The sequence below is a fragment of the Watersipora subatra genome, chromosome 8 (assembly GCF_963576615.1).
Source record: "Watersipora subatra chromosome 8, tzWatSuba1.1, whole genome shotgun sequence".
Classification (NCBI taxonomy): Eukaryota; Metazoa; Bryozoa; class Gymnolaemata; order Cheilostomatida; family Watersiporidae; genus Watersipora; species Watersipora subatra.
The window spans coordinates 56,887,202-56,906,172 of record NC_088715.1 but is presented as its reverse complement, the minus strand read 5'-3'; the positions used below and the strand labels follow the sequence as shown (position 1 = coordinate 56,906,172).

The following is an 18,971-nucleotide window of genomic DNA, read 5'->3' as shown; positions in this document are numbered from 1 at the left end:
CGGCTCTTTGAGTGTTTTAAATTTTTCTTTTAGTGAGTGTCTAGCTGATCTACTGTGTGGTATTTTAATACTTTAGTAGTAGTTGTTGTTTACTTTGATGGTAGTTATTAAATAACGCTTAGTTATCATGGTATGCAACTGTAAAATGTATTTAGATATATTGTAAATTCGTTTTTTAAAACCATTTTTCACCAAGCAGAAATATATAACTAGCAAAGAACATTAAAGCAGAAATCTTAATTTTAAAATGCTATCGTTTTTTCTGCTCTAATACCTTTGGCTCAATCTACATTTCCATTCACTCCAGGGTATTTTTGTGTAAAATTAAAATACATTTTATCTCTGACAGCGGCGTGACTATAAAATGCAGTCAGTGCCAAAGCTTCTAACAAGCTTCAGTCAGCACAACAGCGGCATCATTTATCATTGTATTGAATATCTTTTCAACACCACTGAGAGATATTACACTCGTACATAGCGGCAATTAATTGTTAAACATTCAAGTGATTCGCTACTGTCAGCTAATCAACCAATCAGATTTAAGAACGAATGCCATCTGAACTAATTGACCAATAGGAGATGAGAAGTGTGCCAAGCAGCGATGGAGATTAAAAGTGGATATCTTGCTGGTTTTACTGATAAATTCCCAGCATATGCCCAGCAGACTCGAGGTGGTGCCCTGCAAGTTAGGAGTGACTTATCTATCTCTCTCTACATCCTTCTCTAGTTCGCTGAACCACAGGTGAGCCCATTTATCTCTCTTTTCATATCATAACATTTCTACCAAACCCTTTTCTCCTTCAACACAGTTGTCTTCCCAATCATGACCATCATCTACCCATTCTTCAACGCACACTCCGCGACATAGCTGCTAGATTATCACCCGCATAAACAAATGCCAATGATTAAATTGGTCAAAAGCAGTTTGAAATAAACATGAAATATAAACAGCAGCTTGGCAATGTGTACAACCTTTCCCTCTTTTTTCTGGTCTTCTTTCGTAAAACTTGTTATATGCTGACGAGCTGCCAGAGTGTATTGAGTGAGTAATATTTGATTACATTCACTGAACATTGAATGACGAATCTGTCAATTATTCACCTATTAGGAAAGGCATGCTAGGTAAATTGACACGCCACTTCTCTCTGCCGCGGGCCTGATTGATCTTCCAGATTTTCAGCCATCCAAAACACAAAGAAAATTGGTTTGCTTTTAGGAAATATTTTAGTGCAACATTATTTTTCTGTGTTTACCAGTCTGTTTGGGTGCTCTGCTGTTTACCCGAGTCTGTATGGATGCTCCGCTAATTTTACGTGTTGGATAACTGATCATCATCTATCAAAGTCAGTCTTTCCTAATCTCTACAGGAAAATATAATTTTAATCCCGAATAAAGACAATAAAGCTGTTAAAGAATATAATATTAGAGTTACTAAAGACCTCAGTAGTCAGTATGACATATCTACAGCACGAATCCTAGCCTTTGCTCCATATTTATATTTAGTTTTAACAATCCTCTTCATCTTCATATGTGGTTTTATTTTTTTATTTTTAACAGCCTTGTTCTCACCAGATATTTAAAAACTTGCTATTTTACCAAATAGTTGATTGTGGCTTATCTTTCTAGAAAAATATAGTGATAACTAAATTGAAGGATAGCTGAGTGTTCAACGAGGACTTTGATTTTCAAAAAGTTCTTGTAGATATCTTTAATGTTTTAGTAAGCATTGTAACAGCGAGCAGAGTCAGCCGCAAGTCTTGTTTCTTGTTTAAACCTCTAGATAATGGATCACATGTAAAACAATCACTCTCAAATTTTAGATTTTTTCAAGCTGTAACAGCAAGAACAAAATTACCAAAGCATCACCTACTGTTACAGCATGGGCACTTCTGAAATGTACTCTCAGTATCCGGGTGGAGGCGCTGCCACCCACAATCTTATGTATGCAACACCCTGCTACCCAGCCACAACACCTCCCACGCAGTTTGCTTGTGGTGCGGAATCCTTCAGGCGGCAAGAGATGTTCCCTGGCAATAGCAACAACTCTCCGGAGCTCTTTAGCTATCATGATAAACTCTATTACCCTTCAACTCCTCATAATCAGGTAACTTATCTGCTGCCTTGCGCCATCTGCTGCCTCAAGACTTCTCAATTGGCTTCATTTAGTTTTCTCTACTATTTACGCACTCCAGTCAAGAAAATATCCCATTCGTAGAGCAGCATTACAATAAATGCAGATTGGTGCAGCTGCAATAAATACATATATTTGCCCCAATATGAAGGTTGAGTATTTAAGTTGGTATCAGCAACTTTTTCTCAAAGAAATCTCTGAAATTTCAGATAATTTCTACAAATCCATTGTCGATTTTGGTAATCATATCAATCAATCATACCACTGTAACAAATACAATATACTGAACGATGTGACCACTCCCTCATAAATATTTGATGAATTCTCATTTCATTTATACCTGCGCAATTTAGCTTACACTTTTATTGTTTTAGTTGAAATGTAAACAGAATGTGTCATAATACACATTTACATTAATGAAAAAGATTACAACCAATTTTGGTTCCAAAGCTCATTGTTTGGTTGACTATGGCTATCAATCATAGCAATATTCCTAATTAATAGTATTACAAAATTAAACAAAATTTTAATACTTTTTTTCTTAAATACTAGCAATTAAATAATTGTATATTTTATTATACTTTCTATTAAAAAAATTTGCCATATGTAGCAAAAGACCCAGATCGGCATCAGAAATGACTCTGTTGGTTTGAATCAAAGCAAATCTAATAATAACAATACAGTCGTAATAATGAGAACAGTAAGAGTAGTAACAATAATAATAGTAACGATATTAGCAGTCATACTAATTAGGCTGATGATGCAATAGCTATATCCAAAGTAATAAAGGTAAAACCTGTGAAACTTTAAACAGTCATTCATATAATTGTTATATTATATATTATTGTTATATTATATATTATTGTATTACTACAGATCAGTTGATACGGTCAGCACCTCTGCCAGAATCTAATACTCAAATTGGTCAGATATCTTTCCCGATTTTCATTTTCTAAGTGAAATATGTAACTTTCGTATTACAGCAGAGGCTATATTTGTCTACGTGTGGCCTACTGTTTTTAATCTTAATATGAAATTGTTCATGTTATTTATGATTTTCCCTACACTAGTAAATCTGAGACTAGTTTTGCTGGCTTGCTGAAAACTGTAGACCACAGTTGTACAGCTCAGCATCGGCCTTCCAATTCATTCTAAGTTATTAGTGGATTACAAACAAAGCTGGTGAAATCGGATTTTTTTGCAATGAGTTATCACCTTATGTAGTATAATTCTCAAATCTTTATATAAAAATACAATGAGTTGTATAAATCCTTCTTTGGCTGACCATGTGTATCGATCAGCTATTCAAAGGCACATTTGATTATGTTACGACCAACAGATAACACTTGATGACAATGTAAAAGCAATTAATGTGTATACAGCATTATTATAGCTTTATACTTACCAACACATAAAAAGTTGTTGTTTTTTCTGGCTAAATTGCGGTTTGCTTGACAGGTGTTAGTTGCCTGTTATCCTCTTGTTACATTGGACGGTTTACTTCAGCCTTGACCAGCTTCAGGCGCTGTAGAGTTAGTAATGCAGGGTGCAGAGTCATTGTATTGTTTTATGATTATTGCACCCTCAAGTGTTTACAGTCGTATTAAGATTATTTTTGCTGTGAACTTGCATGAAGTTGAGTTGTTCACTTTGTCTGCAAGGTAGTAGTCAAAGGAAATACTAAAAATAAAAAAATAAGTTTATTCCCTGTCAGTCGTTGTGTTTTCGACCTTAGTTTGGAACATACTTGGCCAAAGCAATTTTTTGCTTTTTCTGTGAGGGTCTACAACCCTTGCATATTTCTAGGATGGCCAAACTGTGACAAGTTGTAACAGGTGCTTTTGAATCTTACGGTAAACTATATTCACTCTGTCTCATTTACTCAATCACTTATATTAGGAATACAGTCATCTTTCTTTTGTATTAAAACACCTTGAAATCTCCGAGCTAAGTCAATGACTCACTCTATTAAAACAGTCGCATAAGAAATGTAGAATCTCTTTTAAATGCATCACATTGTAGAAAACGAAAATAGTATCGATGATAAAAATCAAATGAAGTTGAATTTTAAACAAGTCATGCAAAAGTGAACATACAGTAATATGTTACAAGTGTAACTGCTATAGAAGTGAAGGACCGTAAACATCGATAATGTGCAACTCGTATCTTCTGTGTAGTACTTATTCTCTGTATTGTCAGAAGTAAATCATTCCGTACTTCCTTACCTCATCTCTGGGCTTGTTCACTAAGGCCTGGTTTACACTATATGGCTGTATATTGGCATAAACTCCACAATACATTGGAGATCGTCTGTGATTACAATGTTAACATTATCACAAACCTTCCAAGTTTACATCAGCGAGTAGCTCGTGACATAACATTGTCGTGACATAACGACAAAATACTAGTCTCGCAGTAACTGTCATGGAAAAAATAGGATCAGGCTATCCAGCTGACAGCCAATCACCATCCCCAAAGTGGCGCATATTCTACAAGCTGTCGTTGATGTTCAGCGAACTCCCTTGAAAGTTTGACAGCCACAATCTTTTCCGAGATATCCTCGTTGCTGATGCCATCAGTTTACAGTGCACATGATCCCACAATAATTGCCTATAGGACAACTCCAACATACTGTGATATAGTGAGAAACAGCCCTATGGAAGGCAATTTATGTACAGGTAGCTGGTAGTTTAAATATCAGCTTTCAAACAGCTGTCTTTCTTTTCCGCAGATGTATGACAGTTCTGCTACTGGCAGAGACTTCTACCAACAGATGTCAGCTCCTGGTTACGGTGGAGGGCAGCCCAGTTCATTTTTCAGGTACATGTCCCAGTCCCAATTGAAACAGGAGCACACGTGTCTCTGGATAGACAAGGTAACCTACTGCCTCTTTTTAAAACTTTCAATAAAAAGTTATGCTATTTTTTTGTTATAGTAGCTTAAAACCACATACTGATACACAAAAAATATTTTTGAAAATTCACTGTAAAAAAGTGGCAAGTAGATATTAGAGTTAGTTAATGAAGGAAAAGATATCTAATGAATATTAACTATTCCACCAGGTAACATGTTTATTTTTGTAGCAATCAATAATGCTATTGCTATGTTATTAATGTTATATACCATGCGGCAATATTTATTGTAGTATTTACTTTATTTTTCAATAAAAAATTGTGCTAAACTGTTCAGTGAAAGACAGTATGTTCATATTTCACCATTACTCTGAAGCTTTTCATACTTTCTAAGATCTGTGGGTCTGAAATAGCCTGGTTTTGTCATTAATGAATTTCCATTCATTTCAATCACTGAAGCACTCAAACATGAGGGCTGAGAACTGCCTACACTCAGCAACATAATGTCTGTTATTTTTGGCTCAGCCCAGGAAGTAGACTTCTGTTACTTTAGTGTTTTGTCAACACGAAAGTAATAAAAGACTATTAAAATATTTTTGGTAACAATTGATGAAGTCCGGCTGATGCTTCGAACTGTTATGCGCAGTGAAAGTAACCACTAGAAAGTGGGCCAGACCTCGGCACGCTGGGTAAAGCAAAACACCTGTCTAGCAAATCACTTCCTGGGCTCATTTAGATAATGGCAATTGCACAACTGAACAGGGTTATGATGCTTGACTATTGATAATGGTAGATTTAGCAAACTTTCACCCAATAGCCCCTTGGTAGGTTTTTCGGCTGTCCCATTGGTAGGGTGTATGGCTGCCGGCGTTATAATCGCTGTCTGCACTCACATCTTTGTTTCATATTACTTTTCAACCAAAGCAACGCTGTTCTTATACAATAAAATAACTTTGCATTTCTTTTCCATGACGCAGCGCTACCTTATCTTAGCTATGCTTTTGATAAGGCCATTTTTCACTTACTTGTTCGCAGATGGTTTAAATTAAATTAATAAAATACTTTTTAGCATCAGTACACATGTCTGCAAAGGTGTCTGACTTAACTGAAAATTCTAGTTAGTAGATTTTCTAGTAATCAGTAACAAAGAGCCAAGTTGCTGCCAACATTGGCAACAAAAAACTTATACATTAGTAGATAGACAAAAATATCACTGCTGATATCACAGTAGGTCAATAGGTCAGCAAAGTTCAAGCGAAAAAACTTTAAGGGTCAGTTCAGTTGAGAAAATATTGCTTTTGAAATAAATTCAAACATGAAAAATTGATATGAAACTCGACAACAAGTGGTCTTGTCAGTTCTGGCAAGAAATATGGTGGTGAAAAATTTTATACATAAAAATATTTTTTTAAGTGGCAAAATTAACAAATGGATAAAAAGAATGGAAATGCGTTGTTTCGAAGTTTAGCAATCCACATTACCGACCTTGACACAATTATGGCAGGACTGGGGTAGCTGGTGCTTTGGCAGTTGGTTAGTGCTTCGACTAGAAGAACACAAAGTAGATTAAGAAAAAGGACCCGTTTTTGTTAACAGTAAATGAGCAAAAGGTAAATATATCGTATTATTATGTACACAAATATTAGTGTCGAAGCTCCGCTGTATCTCTTTTGTACCATTTACAATGGCTGTATCCATGTATGAGTATCAAGTCTTGCTTCAAAGCATCTCACCATGATCTCCACCTCACCATGATCTCTACGCATGTAAGAAGAGTGTTAATTGGTCATACAAACATATCTATGAGGTTAATTTAAAGAGAAAGAATGAACTGGCCTAAAACCAGATTGGTTTCCTACTGAGAGCTTGTCAGATACTGATATATATGTCCATATATATATCAGCAAGCTATATATATGTAGCGTGACTTTAACTTTGCGTGACTTTAACTTTGCAATAGTAGAGTTCCATGGCCCACACTCAGCGCTGAAGTTTTTTGTCCATGAAATGCGGAAATGCCAAATTCTTTTTAACACTTCTGTAGGATACATACTCTTTCCACCAGCTAAAGAATTTTAAAAACTACTTACAAGCATTCGTAGGAAAGAGAAATCATTTCAAGGAAACTGCAAATAGATTGAAAAAACTTAAACAATACAAAAGCATAAAAGTTTATAAGTTGTTAGTCAACTTATAAACTAAACCCAAGATGTTGTTTAGAACAGGAACTGGTTGAATATGCCATAATTTAATGAGAATTTTACAATATTAAATGAATTAAAAAAGGCTTTGTCATTGTCTCCGTGTTTAATTTGATATTTTAAAAATTATTATATTTAAAATTAAAAATTATTAAAAATTATTATATTTAAAATTATTATATTAGCTGGAAAGCATAAGTTGTGTAAAACAACAATTTGATAAAAACAATTTAATTTATATAGATTTAAATATCATTCTTTTTTTCACTTGCTTGTACAAAAATGCCTGATAGTAAACAAACCAATTTTGCACAGCAGTAGGCCTATTTTCTACACAGTAGGTACGGCTAATGCCTATTCTCTAAGTTCAAACTGATAATCACAACAATATCAAAAGCTCACTAAATTTGTTGAAATAGTATTTGTCCCAAAATATATTAGTGTATGCTTTGATTAATGGTTGCACTTTTTGAGTACAAGCAGCGGCCATGATTGTTTTGGTAGAAAATTTACACACTTAAGCAATGTAAGAACTTTGCTTAAATTATAAAAATGGCAATGAGACCGTTGCGACTGATTAACTTGCGAATTTTGTCTAAGAGACATCAGGGCTGATGTGAAACAAGCTGGAGTACACTCTCTATTGTGTTTCGCAGTTACTACTTTGGTACTGTTACTGTAACGCTATTATAGTTATTGCTCTCACTGTTTTTTGGCATAGCGCACTAGAGATTAGACTTTGTTTCTTTAATACAAAACAAATGGACATAGACATAGATGTGTTACAAAGTATATTTTAAGTTACTCCTGTTACGTAGAATATATTAATTAATCAGCTACTGTAACAGGTAAAGAAAAGCAATGCTTTTAAAACAATACTTTAAAGATGAAGGTAAAAGATTTATGTTGTTCAGTGCAGCTAAATTATTCAATAAATACTTATTTGAAATTTTTGTTTTGACTTCTAGTGTTGTAAAAGTGAAGCCAGCGAAGTGGTTGTGGGTGGCCAATGACGGGGGTGCTACCGATGCTACTGGTGCTACCGCTCATCTGTATGATGCTATAATTGCGTCTGTTCTTCTGCAAACTGTCAGCGGGCTGTTCTGCTGCTAGTATCAAACAATCAGGCAGTGGTCCCCCCACCTGTATCTTTGTTTGTATTTTTGTTAATTTTTAAGTTTCACCTATAACTTACATGCAATAAAACACTGCTCCCGCAAACACGCACACACATACACACACTTTCTCAACAGAAACTTAGTGATTGCTGCCTTAAAATCTGATACAATTTTTGAATTTAAATTAGATCAAAGTTTAAAGATTAGATTAGGCCTATTTATTGATATTAAATAAGAACCTTTGTTATTTGACCTGAGATTGTTATATTTTATTTGCAGAGTATTCCAAACTGCAAACCATGTGGAAAACTATACTACAGCATGCAAGACATAGTAACTCACATCACTGTCGACCACATCGGAGGTCCAGAACAGACTGACCACGCGTGTTACTGGGAGAATTGTGCGAGAGATGGCAAACCCTTTAAGGCCAAGTACAAGGTCAGGCTCTTTAAGCCAGTATCGAGAAGTATTTAGTAGCTGTTGTCGTATTCACTCTATAGAAGTAAATAGGTACCAGCTCTATATCATAGCATCTGTTTCTAGTTTTAACGTGTTTATTGCTAAATTTAATCAACTAGATGACAGCTATGAGAGTGTTCAAGAGAAGTCACCTTTGATGATTAAGTTGATGTAGGAACTAGTTTCACAGAGCCTAGAGTAAAACCTGAAGGTAAAATATAAGTCAGAAAACTGTGAAGGAAGAACTTTTGGAATGAATACCATCACAAATTCAGTTATGGATGATCTCGCAACCATTGAATAGAGTCAAAACAGAAATGGCAATAGTTGAATCGTTGTGAGAGCAATTGGTTGATGAGCTGGTTTTCTTCTGCTGCTGATTGCTGTTGTACGAAGTTATGTTTTCAACTCTGGTGGACTCAGACCTTGATTATATAACCTAAGGGCTGGTTCATGTCAAAACTGACAAAATCACATTACAGTTATTTAGTATCAAAAGATTCACCATGTCTTACTATACTGTGTTGTAGGTGCAAAATGTGTGGAAATGTTATTACAGGCTCTTAAAAGCTCAAAAACGAACAGTTAATTGCAGCCATTGCAAAATTCCGTAGTTTGGAATATATTTATTTCGATGTCGTTTTCAAACATTGTAGTTATTGCTTTGATGTTATCACGGTGAAATAAAAGGACAATAAAAGGCTCAATATAAACCATCTCAAAGCACTAGTTTATGACAAACACTTCGGGTTCTACCGGAAAGCCCGTATCAAATATAGATGCTCGCTACTTTACAGTTTCGTTTCAGTTTGATCTAATCATCTAGTCTTCATTATCATCTTTCTTCCCAGAGCAGTACGAAGAGTTCAGTTCATAAGCATATATTTTATATCGCTATTTTCAGCTAGTCAACCATGTTCGAGTTCATACGGGAGAAAAACCTTTTCCTTGTCCATTTCCTACTTGTGGAAAAGTTTTCGCAAGAAGTGAGAATCTAAAGATACACAAAAGAACTCACACAGGTTGGTTTAGTTAGTAACTAGTGACAGTATGTGCAAGTTGGTTCAGTTAGTAACTAGTGACATCATGCGCAGGCTGGTTCAGTTAGTAACTAGTGACAGTATGTGCAAGTTGGTTCAGTTGGTAACTAGTGACAGCATGCGCAGGTTGGTTCAGCTAGTAACCAGTGACAGCATGCACAGGTTGGTTCAGTCTGCTGTCAGTAAAAGAGAGAGCTTAATGCTGTTATTTTGTGTCTGACTAGGTGATAAAGAGTTTACAATGTGGCTCCTCCATTTGCTAATAAAAGTTGTTATGAGCAAATAAAAGTTCATTTTATTCAATACGATACATCTTATTCAATTTAATGCAATAATTTGATTTTTTTTCAAACTTGATTTTTAACTTTTTATCACATGCATTGCAGAAATTCTCAATTGATATTTAATTACTTTTCTTTCAAAAATATGGCAATAATCGCTTATTTACTGTAAAGTTGACTTTAGACCTTTGGGGATGACACCTGTCAGGGATTGTATTGTGAGCATGCCAGTGAACTGGTTATAAGAATATGGTGCGACATCAGTTGAGCTGACCTTGGCTTGCTCTGTCAAATATGGCAGCATTTATTTCAGTTTCTGTAAATAAAAGTGTATCAACGAATTCTGTTTATAAATATAGAGAATGTATTGTTCAAACATAAAAAGTATCTTGGGGGATGTAAAAGTGCATACTATAATTGGAGCTCGGTTGTGTTGTGTAATTTCCTGTCAACAAATCATTGGTAGGCATATAGTGAAAAATTCACACTCCATTGTGTGTGGCTGTGGTTGGGGTCTACCAATCCTCCCACCGCATGACTCATCCTAACCTAGAAAGCCTGACTTCAGTCATTCGAATCCATTCATAGGCCTGGCACTCTGCACTCAGTGCTCTGTAGGAGCTATCTAAGGCAGACAACCGGTGCAAATCTAATAAACTAAGAGATATGGCTATCTTGTTATTTTGCACCCGTTTGTAAATAGTTTTAAAAATATGTTATCTTTGCAACAAGTCCAGTCAAAAATTATTGTAAATGCAAATTTATCAAGTTAGTAAACTATTATGATTTTATGACTAGTTGGCAGGCAGATTATAGCATAGATTATAGCATAGACCTCAAATTAAAATGTGATACTTTAAGGGTTTCTAGTGTAAAGTTGAAAATCAAGTTTGATATATATATACGAGCGGTAAGCCTGGAGATGCTTTGGGTTTCTTTCATTTACGACCATATAGTCCGCAGGTGGATGTTTACAGGGCTGGTTCTCAGGAACCAGATGAAGTCTTGGAACCAAATATTTTCATCGATCTGGCGGAAGGCACGAAGTATATGCATGTGAAGTTTAGATAAAAAAATGTAAAAGTGCCTAGCATATGCATGGATTAACAGACACACACAATGATAAAGTTTTATTTATTAATAATGAGTAATGAAATGTAGGAACCAATCACATAAGAACAGCGATGATTTTATTGTAGTAATGAGTCATCTAAAGTGCCTATAAATAACCATAAGGTAGTTAATCTATTAGCCTCAACCTGATTCATTATTATTATTATTACTATTTGTATTATTATTATTCAGCTTGATTAAAAATGTCTCCTGGTAAGTTTTACTGGCCTAAATAGTAGATTAACATAAGGTCTGAGAGTTGTTATCTCCCACGTATGTACTTGCTGTTTTAGGTTTGTTAGAGTGAGTTTGGCAACACCAAATAGTTGAAGCAGTTATTTAGCCTGTGTTCCGTCTAAACGCTAGTCACTACTATATATACCATGGCTAAGGTAGATGTTCCTATTTTTTAAAGGTGAACTATCAAAGCTGAAGCCGGGTTTCTATTGATCATGATCTCAAAAATGTTTTGATTACAAAAAAAATTTTGTAATCAAAATTTATTTGATTTAAAGATTGCGACTCACATTAAATAAATTGTTTATTAAAACCAATTTTATATTATAACATTTATTTGATAAACGGATAAAATTTATTTCGTTTTTTTAAATGCTTTTTTAATTTTTTTTAATGCTTTTTTAATTTTTTTTAATGCTTTAAAGTAACAGCCCTGACAATGACAGCGGAGTAGATACTCCTATGTCTAGACTACCTCACAAATAAAAATTGTCACAAATTGACAGCAAAAATTACTAATTGTGACTGCTGCTGGAATTGGAATAAACAGCAATTATAATAAACTATGTGACTCGGTGACTCCTGAGCTATCAAAAAGCTGCCACGCCGCAGCATTTTCATTTTTGGTTACCTGAGCTTGTCCTATTCCGACAGATATTCCAAATAAGCCTAGTTCACTCACAGCTAAAAATGTAAATTTATATCAAAGCTTGTTATGTTACTAAATACAAATGGTACATCCCCTGCTGCCGCAGCCTCGACAGCTTCAGGTCAGCATGTTATGTAACCAGCCGAATTCGCTTGTACAATTAATCGCTAATTGTGATGCATTTCAACAGATAATTATGTTGATTCTGTTTTAATCACTTCTCAGCAGCCATCCAGGTGCTCGACAGCGTCTCAGAAACTGTGAGAAGTGGTGAGAGGAAGCAGTTTTATATGTTACGTTATTATGAACAATTTGTACAGTCTTACGAATATAAAATTATCATCTCTGGGAGGACATCAAAGCAATCTATTTAGAAGCAGTAGTGCAGATTGATTAAAGGCGCGTTAGTCAACTAAATGGCTGTAGTAGAAAAACTTTCCTGCTTTGTTAATGTCTCTTATGTAATCAGTGGCTCCGTGTCTTCTTTGATAACTCTCTCAAAATTTCCTGTGATTGTTTTTGCTGGCAATTCTTTATATTTCACACAGTATCACTCATAAAAGTTTGTCGGTCAGAATAATCCTGCCGCCAAACGAACTCCATGACAAAAATTTTATTGCACCTGACTTTTAGCAAAACTACAAATTTTTTTCATAAACTCGTGAACAACAAAAAAACTAGGAATATTTATTCTATAAAGTTGTGAACAACAAAAAACTACAAATATGTATTTTATAAACTCGTTGGCAGCCAAAAGAACCTGTAATAAAGCGAGACAAATCGATGGTCTGTGTCAAGGTCGATGGTCTGTGTCAAGGTCGATGGTCTGTGTCAAATCAAGGGGGTGGTAAAAGGTTGTTAATATTGTTAAAAGGTAGGAATTACTCCTGCTCAAATTACATTTAGAAATGTTATTTCTATGGGATAAGGTGTTACTGGTGCTAATGCCAGTCCACAGCCAACCAGCCTTTAATTGGCTTAATATCTCTACAAATTGGAAGCATGTTACAAATTAGAAAGCCACGGCTCAAAGCTACCACAAATTGATACTATATCTTGCATCTGCATTAGACTACATTTTACTGAATACATGCCTTGTTAGGGAGGTTTGTGAAGAAACCCTTACCACTTAGTTGAGAACTAGTAGTTTAGGCTTTAATTAACAAGTGCAAACAATTAGCTAAGAAAATAGAACATCGGAGCTGACATGCTAACGCAGATACATCTGCTCCTGGCTTTCTCAATCACTATTCTCTTTAACAAGCGGTAAAATTTAAAATTTTTAAAATAAACCTAGCACCTTTAGGCAACTTCTATATTATGGTATCAACTGGAGACAGATCTGCATAGTTGGTTCAGAAGAAAAAGTAACTTCACGATTAACTTAAACAAAAATTTAAAATATTTTATCGTAAAAGTATCGGTATTTTCTAATCATTTGCAACTGTTTTTAATGTTTGAGATGATCTGACTGCCAGGATGGTTCACAATTAAAATTGAAAACAACTTAATCTTGGTTAAAATGCTCAGAACGAAAAGACGTGCAAAATGATGTCACTAGTTGTTATCGTTGCGACAGTTGATATTGCGTTCATGTTGCATTGTTCTGAGTTTTTATTCTGTCGGTCTTTTTGCAACTCTAGACATTATAGTCACACTCTCGCTTGATTCGAGAGTTTTAACCGCGATACAATTAAAACTAGTAAGTTGACAACCAGCTTTGTCAATTTTAATCTAGAAAAGTTCTGACCCTCAGATCACCTCAAACATCAAAAACAATCCCAAATGATAAAAAATTCCGATACTTTTTGATAAAACCTCTTAAAAGTTTGTGTGAGTTTGTTTTTAATAACAGGTAAAAATTAAAATATTGACTTTTAATATCCGTGAGCTCAGTTTATCAGTTATTTAACACTTAGAAGCCAAACCATGTATATACAATCAGATTCCCGATCCGATACCGTATTAACAGCTTTCCATCGACTGTGAACGCACTCGGAACAGCACAGTTCATTTTAAACTGAACATCATTTGAAAGCTAATCTTTAAATTAATATTTAGTGTTTAGTAAATTTATTTTAAATTTTTTCAAAAGTAGTGAATAATTCATCAAAACATTTAAATTGGTCTAGCATGTTAATTATAAAGTGCTTGTAGAAGGTGGGCGCACTAAAATTTACTAGCTGCCATGGCAGATCACAAAGAACATCAAAGTATTACATGTACACTGGTACTGATTCCGAAGCAATTGTAAGTGAAGTTGGTATTTTGCAGTCACTTGTAAACATCTCGGCATATTTGAAGACAAACACACGCTATTATTAGCACAATTAATGCTAGTGTAAATATTTCAACTGCCCTTTTCTATCGTTTATCTTATGGAATAAATACTAGCTTATCTTTCCATCTCATCTCTCATCCAGCTGTAATTATGTTGAACAGTTAGCCGTGAAATTATAGGCTAAACTACTGCAATTACATTTCCTCTCTTTTCATAGCGACTACAATAAAGAAAGGGCTGAACCACTCGTGTTTCTTGACAACGTTTACTGACAGCCACTAGCCTTCTCTGTCTGTATATGCCTGATAATCATCAATTCTTTAATTTACGGCAGCGATAAAGTTCAAAGGCTTTTCTTTCATAGCTGATTATTATACATTTATAGGCAGCAATTTATTTCTTTAGCCGCTGCTTATTATAACTTTAACGTAACCGAGCGGCCTCTTTGTAAGACATGACATTCTCATTATAATGTGCATTGCAATAAAAAAATGCGGCTTCTACTGGTAAAAGGCTCAGTAACAATACCATTTGGTGCAGGACACAGGTGTTATACAAACAAAGTGTTGGATGAACAGGAGGGCCAACCTCAAGCCTAAGTTATTTGTGGTAAACCATAACTTAGTTTTTCCAGATTCTTAGGTGTTATACAACACAGAGTTTTTCTAGCGCAAGCAGGTGAAAGCAATACCTCTCTCATTGTCTATCCACACACATTTTATCTCTGACCACAGAATTGCGTCTTCATCGCTTGTAACGCAATTAAATTTTGCTTCAACTAAAATCGTACTTAGGATAAAACTAGAGGAAGGCGAAGAAGAACTCTATGATGTGTTAAATGGCAAAATCATGCAGAGCGATATTTAAATATAATAACAACACCTAAATATACAGTCTGGAACTGAGGGTCTTGTGGCATTTCAAGTACACAAATTCTCACCACTCAGCAGGCTTCTTTGACATTTTGCATGACAAATTAGATTCTTTGTAAAAGTGTAAATATCAACTGTCGCTAACTAGGATTACATTCTATGTCCTGTCAATATAGTAACTATCACAAATCAACTGTCATTTGATCTAAACTTTTATTCTGAGCTCTCCACTTTTCACATTCTTATGCGTAATGTATGGATTCTTATGCATATGACAACTTGCACAGGTTAAAAACTATGAATAACTAATCAACAGGAGTATACTCTATTCTAATAGTATAACTTTGATTTGCAGGTGAAAAACCCTTCAAGTGTGAGCACACAGGCTGTGAAAGAAGGTTTGCCAATTCTTCAGACAGGAAGAAGCACTCACACGTTCACACAAGTGACAAGCCATACAACTGCAAGATAATAGGCTGTGACAAGTCCTATACACATCCAAGCTCTCTCAGGAAACACATGAAAGTAAGATAACTCCCTACATATTTTTGTTCAATTTTTACAAAGATTCTTAAATACTTGTCAAACCTTTTTGCTGTCAAAATGGATTTGCTATAAAATTTACATACACTATATGTACATGTATGTAGTATGTATATGTACATGTATGTAGTATGTATATGTACATGTACATGTATGTAGTATGTATATGTACATGTATGTAGTATGTAGTATGTAGTATGTATATGTACATGTATGTAGTATGTATAGGTACATGTATGTAGTATGTATATGCAGGCCTATAACTTTTTATTTGCATCGGTTATCGTCAACAACTGCTGCCTTTTTGCTAAATGGAAAAACAAAACAAGACAGAAATCAGTGAGCTGAACAAAAGTGTTTTCAAAATTGGTAATCTAACAGAATCAAAGGTTGTAGTAACAGAAAGTTCATAATAAACTAAAGCATACGATGATGGATGAAGTACATTTGTGTCATGGAATAAAAGATGATGTTTTTCATTTGTGCTGAAGAATAAATACAAATATTCTGGACTTAGTTTGCATAAATAAATGTATGGTATAAATTTGGTGAGTAGCATAAACCAATGTAGCAAAAATAGCTGTGAAAACAGGTTTTGTACAGTAGAGCTTTTATTCACTTGCGAACCAGTAGTTGTCAGAACAAATAACCCAAGTGTTAAATCTATGAACACGTGCGTGAACACTGTTTGTAGCCTACTATATATGTAATAAAATATTCATATATTTTCCTTACTATTTCGTGCTTGCCATCTGACTTATTACATCAACTTAACCATATTGTTTTAAATGGTCTGCCTCTGGAGCTTAATGTCTCATTTCATCTCAAGTGCTGGCCATCTTAAAAAAATGATTATTCATTTTATATTATAAAATCATAGATAATATGAAATTAATGATAATACTAATAAAACTGTAAAAATCTCACAACAATAAAAAGATAACAATAATATCAAAAATGGTTAAAAAAAAACTTTTTTAACAAAAATATTTCAACTTGCTTTAATTAAAAAAAAAGATTTTTTTATTAGATTTTATTTATCTGTTAGTAAATTTATGCTGAGCATTAATTTGAAGAGAAACAGTGATGCTCAATATAATAGAGCTCACTATGTACCTCTCTAAGAAAACAGGAAATATCTTTTAGGTAGCAATGTTGTATTATATTTGCTTAGTAAGGCTATTTCCTTCTTATTATTTTTCAATGCTGTATTATGTTCCTTTTTAACACTAATTCTATATTTAATCTGACGTAGACGAAGAACTAATAAGCGTGTCTTTATATAAATCAACATTGACCTTTTCACCTCTGGCTGAAGTAGACCAAGTCTTAACTAGACATAGTCTTTGAAACTGTTACTATATGTGGCAGACTAACTTTGCAGCTAACATGCAAATCCAATCTCCAACTGTTTATCACATTCTCACAGGTACATTGCAAGTCTCCACTACCTCCAGGAATGGCTGCCACTGACAGTGATGGAGATCTCAGTTCTCATGAAGATGAACCTCTATCTCCTTCCTCCTGTAGCCTGGATTCTAACAGAACAGAGAGCAAGTCATCCATTCTGTATGACAGCCTGAGTAAACCAGTGACAACAGAGGCGCATGATCTCCTTTGCACTACCCCTAACTCCACTTCTCGCCATAAAGGTCAGATTTTGGTCATTACTAGAGCTGATAAGAAGAGTAAAATTTTTGGCTTTGTCGAAAGGTCTAGACAACTTCTAATAAATGAAAAACATTCAAAAATTGTTTTAAATGACCCAAACAAAAATCATAAAGTTTGAGATGAGGCGTATTCTTTCTAACTCAATTTTAGTTGAAATTCATGCAGCTGGTTTCAAAGCCAGAGTTGATGCTACCATAAAAATGACAGACATCCTGTGTCAGGGATGATGACAAGAACAGCCAGTGTTGAAGCCAGTTGTCATCTATTGTAACTTCTGCTGTCACAGAGTGGCAAAGTTAAAATGCTCACCAATCCAAACATTAATCTTTGTTATAAAAGGAGCAGAGTCCGTTCATCTGTCCGAAATCATGCTAACGGCGTTAACGAAAAACAATTGTTCTGCTCAGGAATTGTACTTATGAGCTCAAAGTTACATTTCGGTGAACTAACCACTACCCCACTCGGCTGCCTTGCTACTTTTATGAATTAATTATGCATATAATGATTACTCATTACTCTTTTTCACAATTATTAGTGATAATAACACTTGGAGACTGAAAACATGCCATAAGCGTTAAACTGAACAGTTTACAAATCTGTGTAGATTTAATAATGGCTAAAATAAAACTGTTTTCTTGTCCTTAGACAAAATTTATATTTTATTTGATACAGGAAACGACCCCAGTAGATGCCAATTTTCTACTGACTACAGTAGGAAGTCGTGTTCTCCTTCTGTGGATCAGTTAACTCCACCCGCTGGTTCACCATCACCCTGCCTTCAGTACAGCTCATGCGCTGCTGTCAAATCTGCCTCTGCTGCCAATGGATTCAACTTGCCTCAATACTACCCGTCTAATGTTTCCATTCTCCCATACCAAGATTGGAGTCACAACCGGCAGCCTGCCTTCCCGTACAATCGCTTTGGTTATGACCAGGCTAAACCCGCTCAGATCACAGGTTTTCTTCCTTCAGTGCAAGAGAAAAGCTACAAAGACTATCACCAAGCCATGCATGACACTAATTTGTCAGAGTGGTATGTCTGCCAAAACACTAGCGACAATCAGCTTTCTAATATAGGTCAAGTTGGAGAAAATATAGGTCAGTCTCAGGAACTTCACTCTTCAATGCATCAACAAGTACTCACAGCCGGGTTCTAAATGTTTTCTGCAGCTTTTTTAACATTTTGTAGAATTTTTTGGGATTGGGTGGTTCAAACCTCAAACAAATCAGTTTTATTATTTATTTATTGTTTCATTTCTTCACAAATTAAATCTACTGTACGCTCTAAATGTTAACATATGAAATTCAATCGGAATGTAATATTTTTGGTGACATACTACGAGGCTGCTCTTGCAAAGCATTTCCAAGCAACTACCAAAGCATCTGCCACACTGCTGTTTATTATCATTCTCTTTTTATTTATTATTCTCATTGTCGTCTTTGAACAAAGTGGTTCTATACCAACAAGAGGCCGTGTAGAGGTCATGGTTGTTTGTAGTTTTTTAGCTCAATGATATGTT

At 34.9% G+C, this 18,971-nt stretch overlaps 1 protein-coding gene across 2 annotated transcripts; it reads left to right on the top strand.

Annotated features, from left to right (window-relative positions):
• Positions 1-673: 673 nt before the first annotated feature.
• Positions 674-18,883, top strand: LOC137402878 (zinc finger protein ZIC 1-like). 2 transcript variants are annotated; one of them, XM_068089389.1, is made up of 8 exons: positions 674-742; positions 1,879-2,104; positions 4,863-5,006; positions 8,582-8,743; positions 9,669-9,786; positions 15,593-15,762; positions 17,210-17,432; positions 18,124-18,883. In XM_068089389.1, exons 2-8 carry the CDS (start codon positions 1,880-1,882, stop codon positions 18,606-18,608), a joined length of 1,527 nt encoding a protein of 508 aa, XP_067945490.1. In that variant the 5' UTR covers positions 674-742; position 1,879; the 3' UTR covers positions 18,609-18,883. The 2 variants fall into 2 exon arrangements, with proteins under 2 accessions (XP_067945490.1, XP_067945489.1); XM_068089388.1 differs by having other exon boundaries at positions 677-742; positions 1,821-2,104.
• The last annotated feature ends 88 nt before the right edge of the window (positions 18,884-18,971 follow it).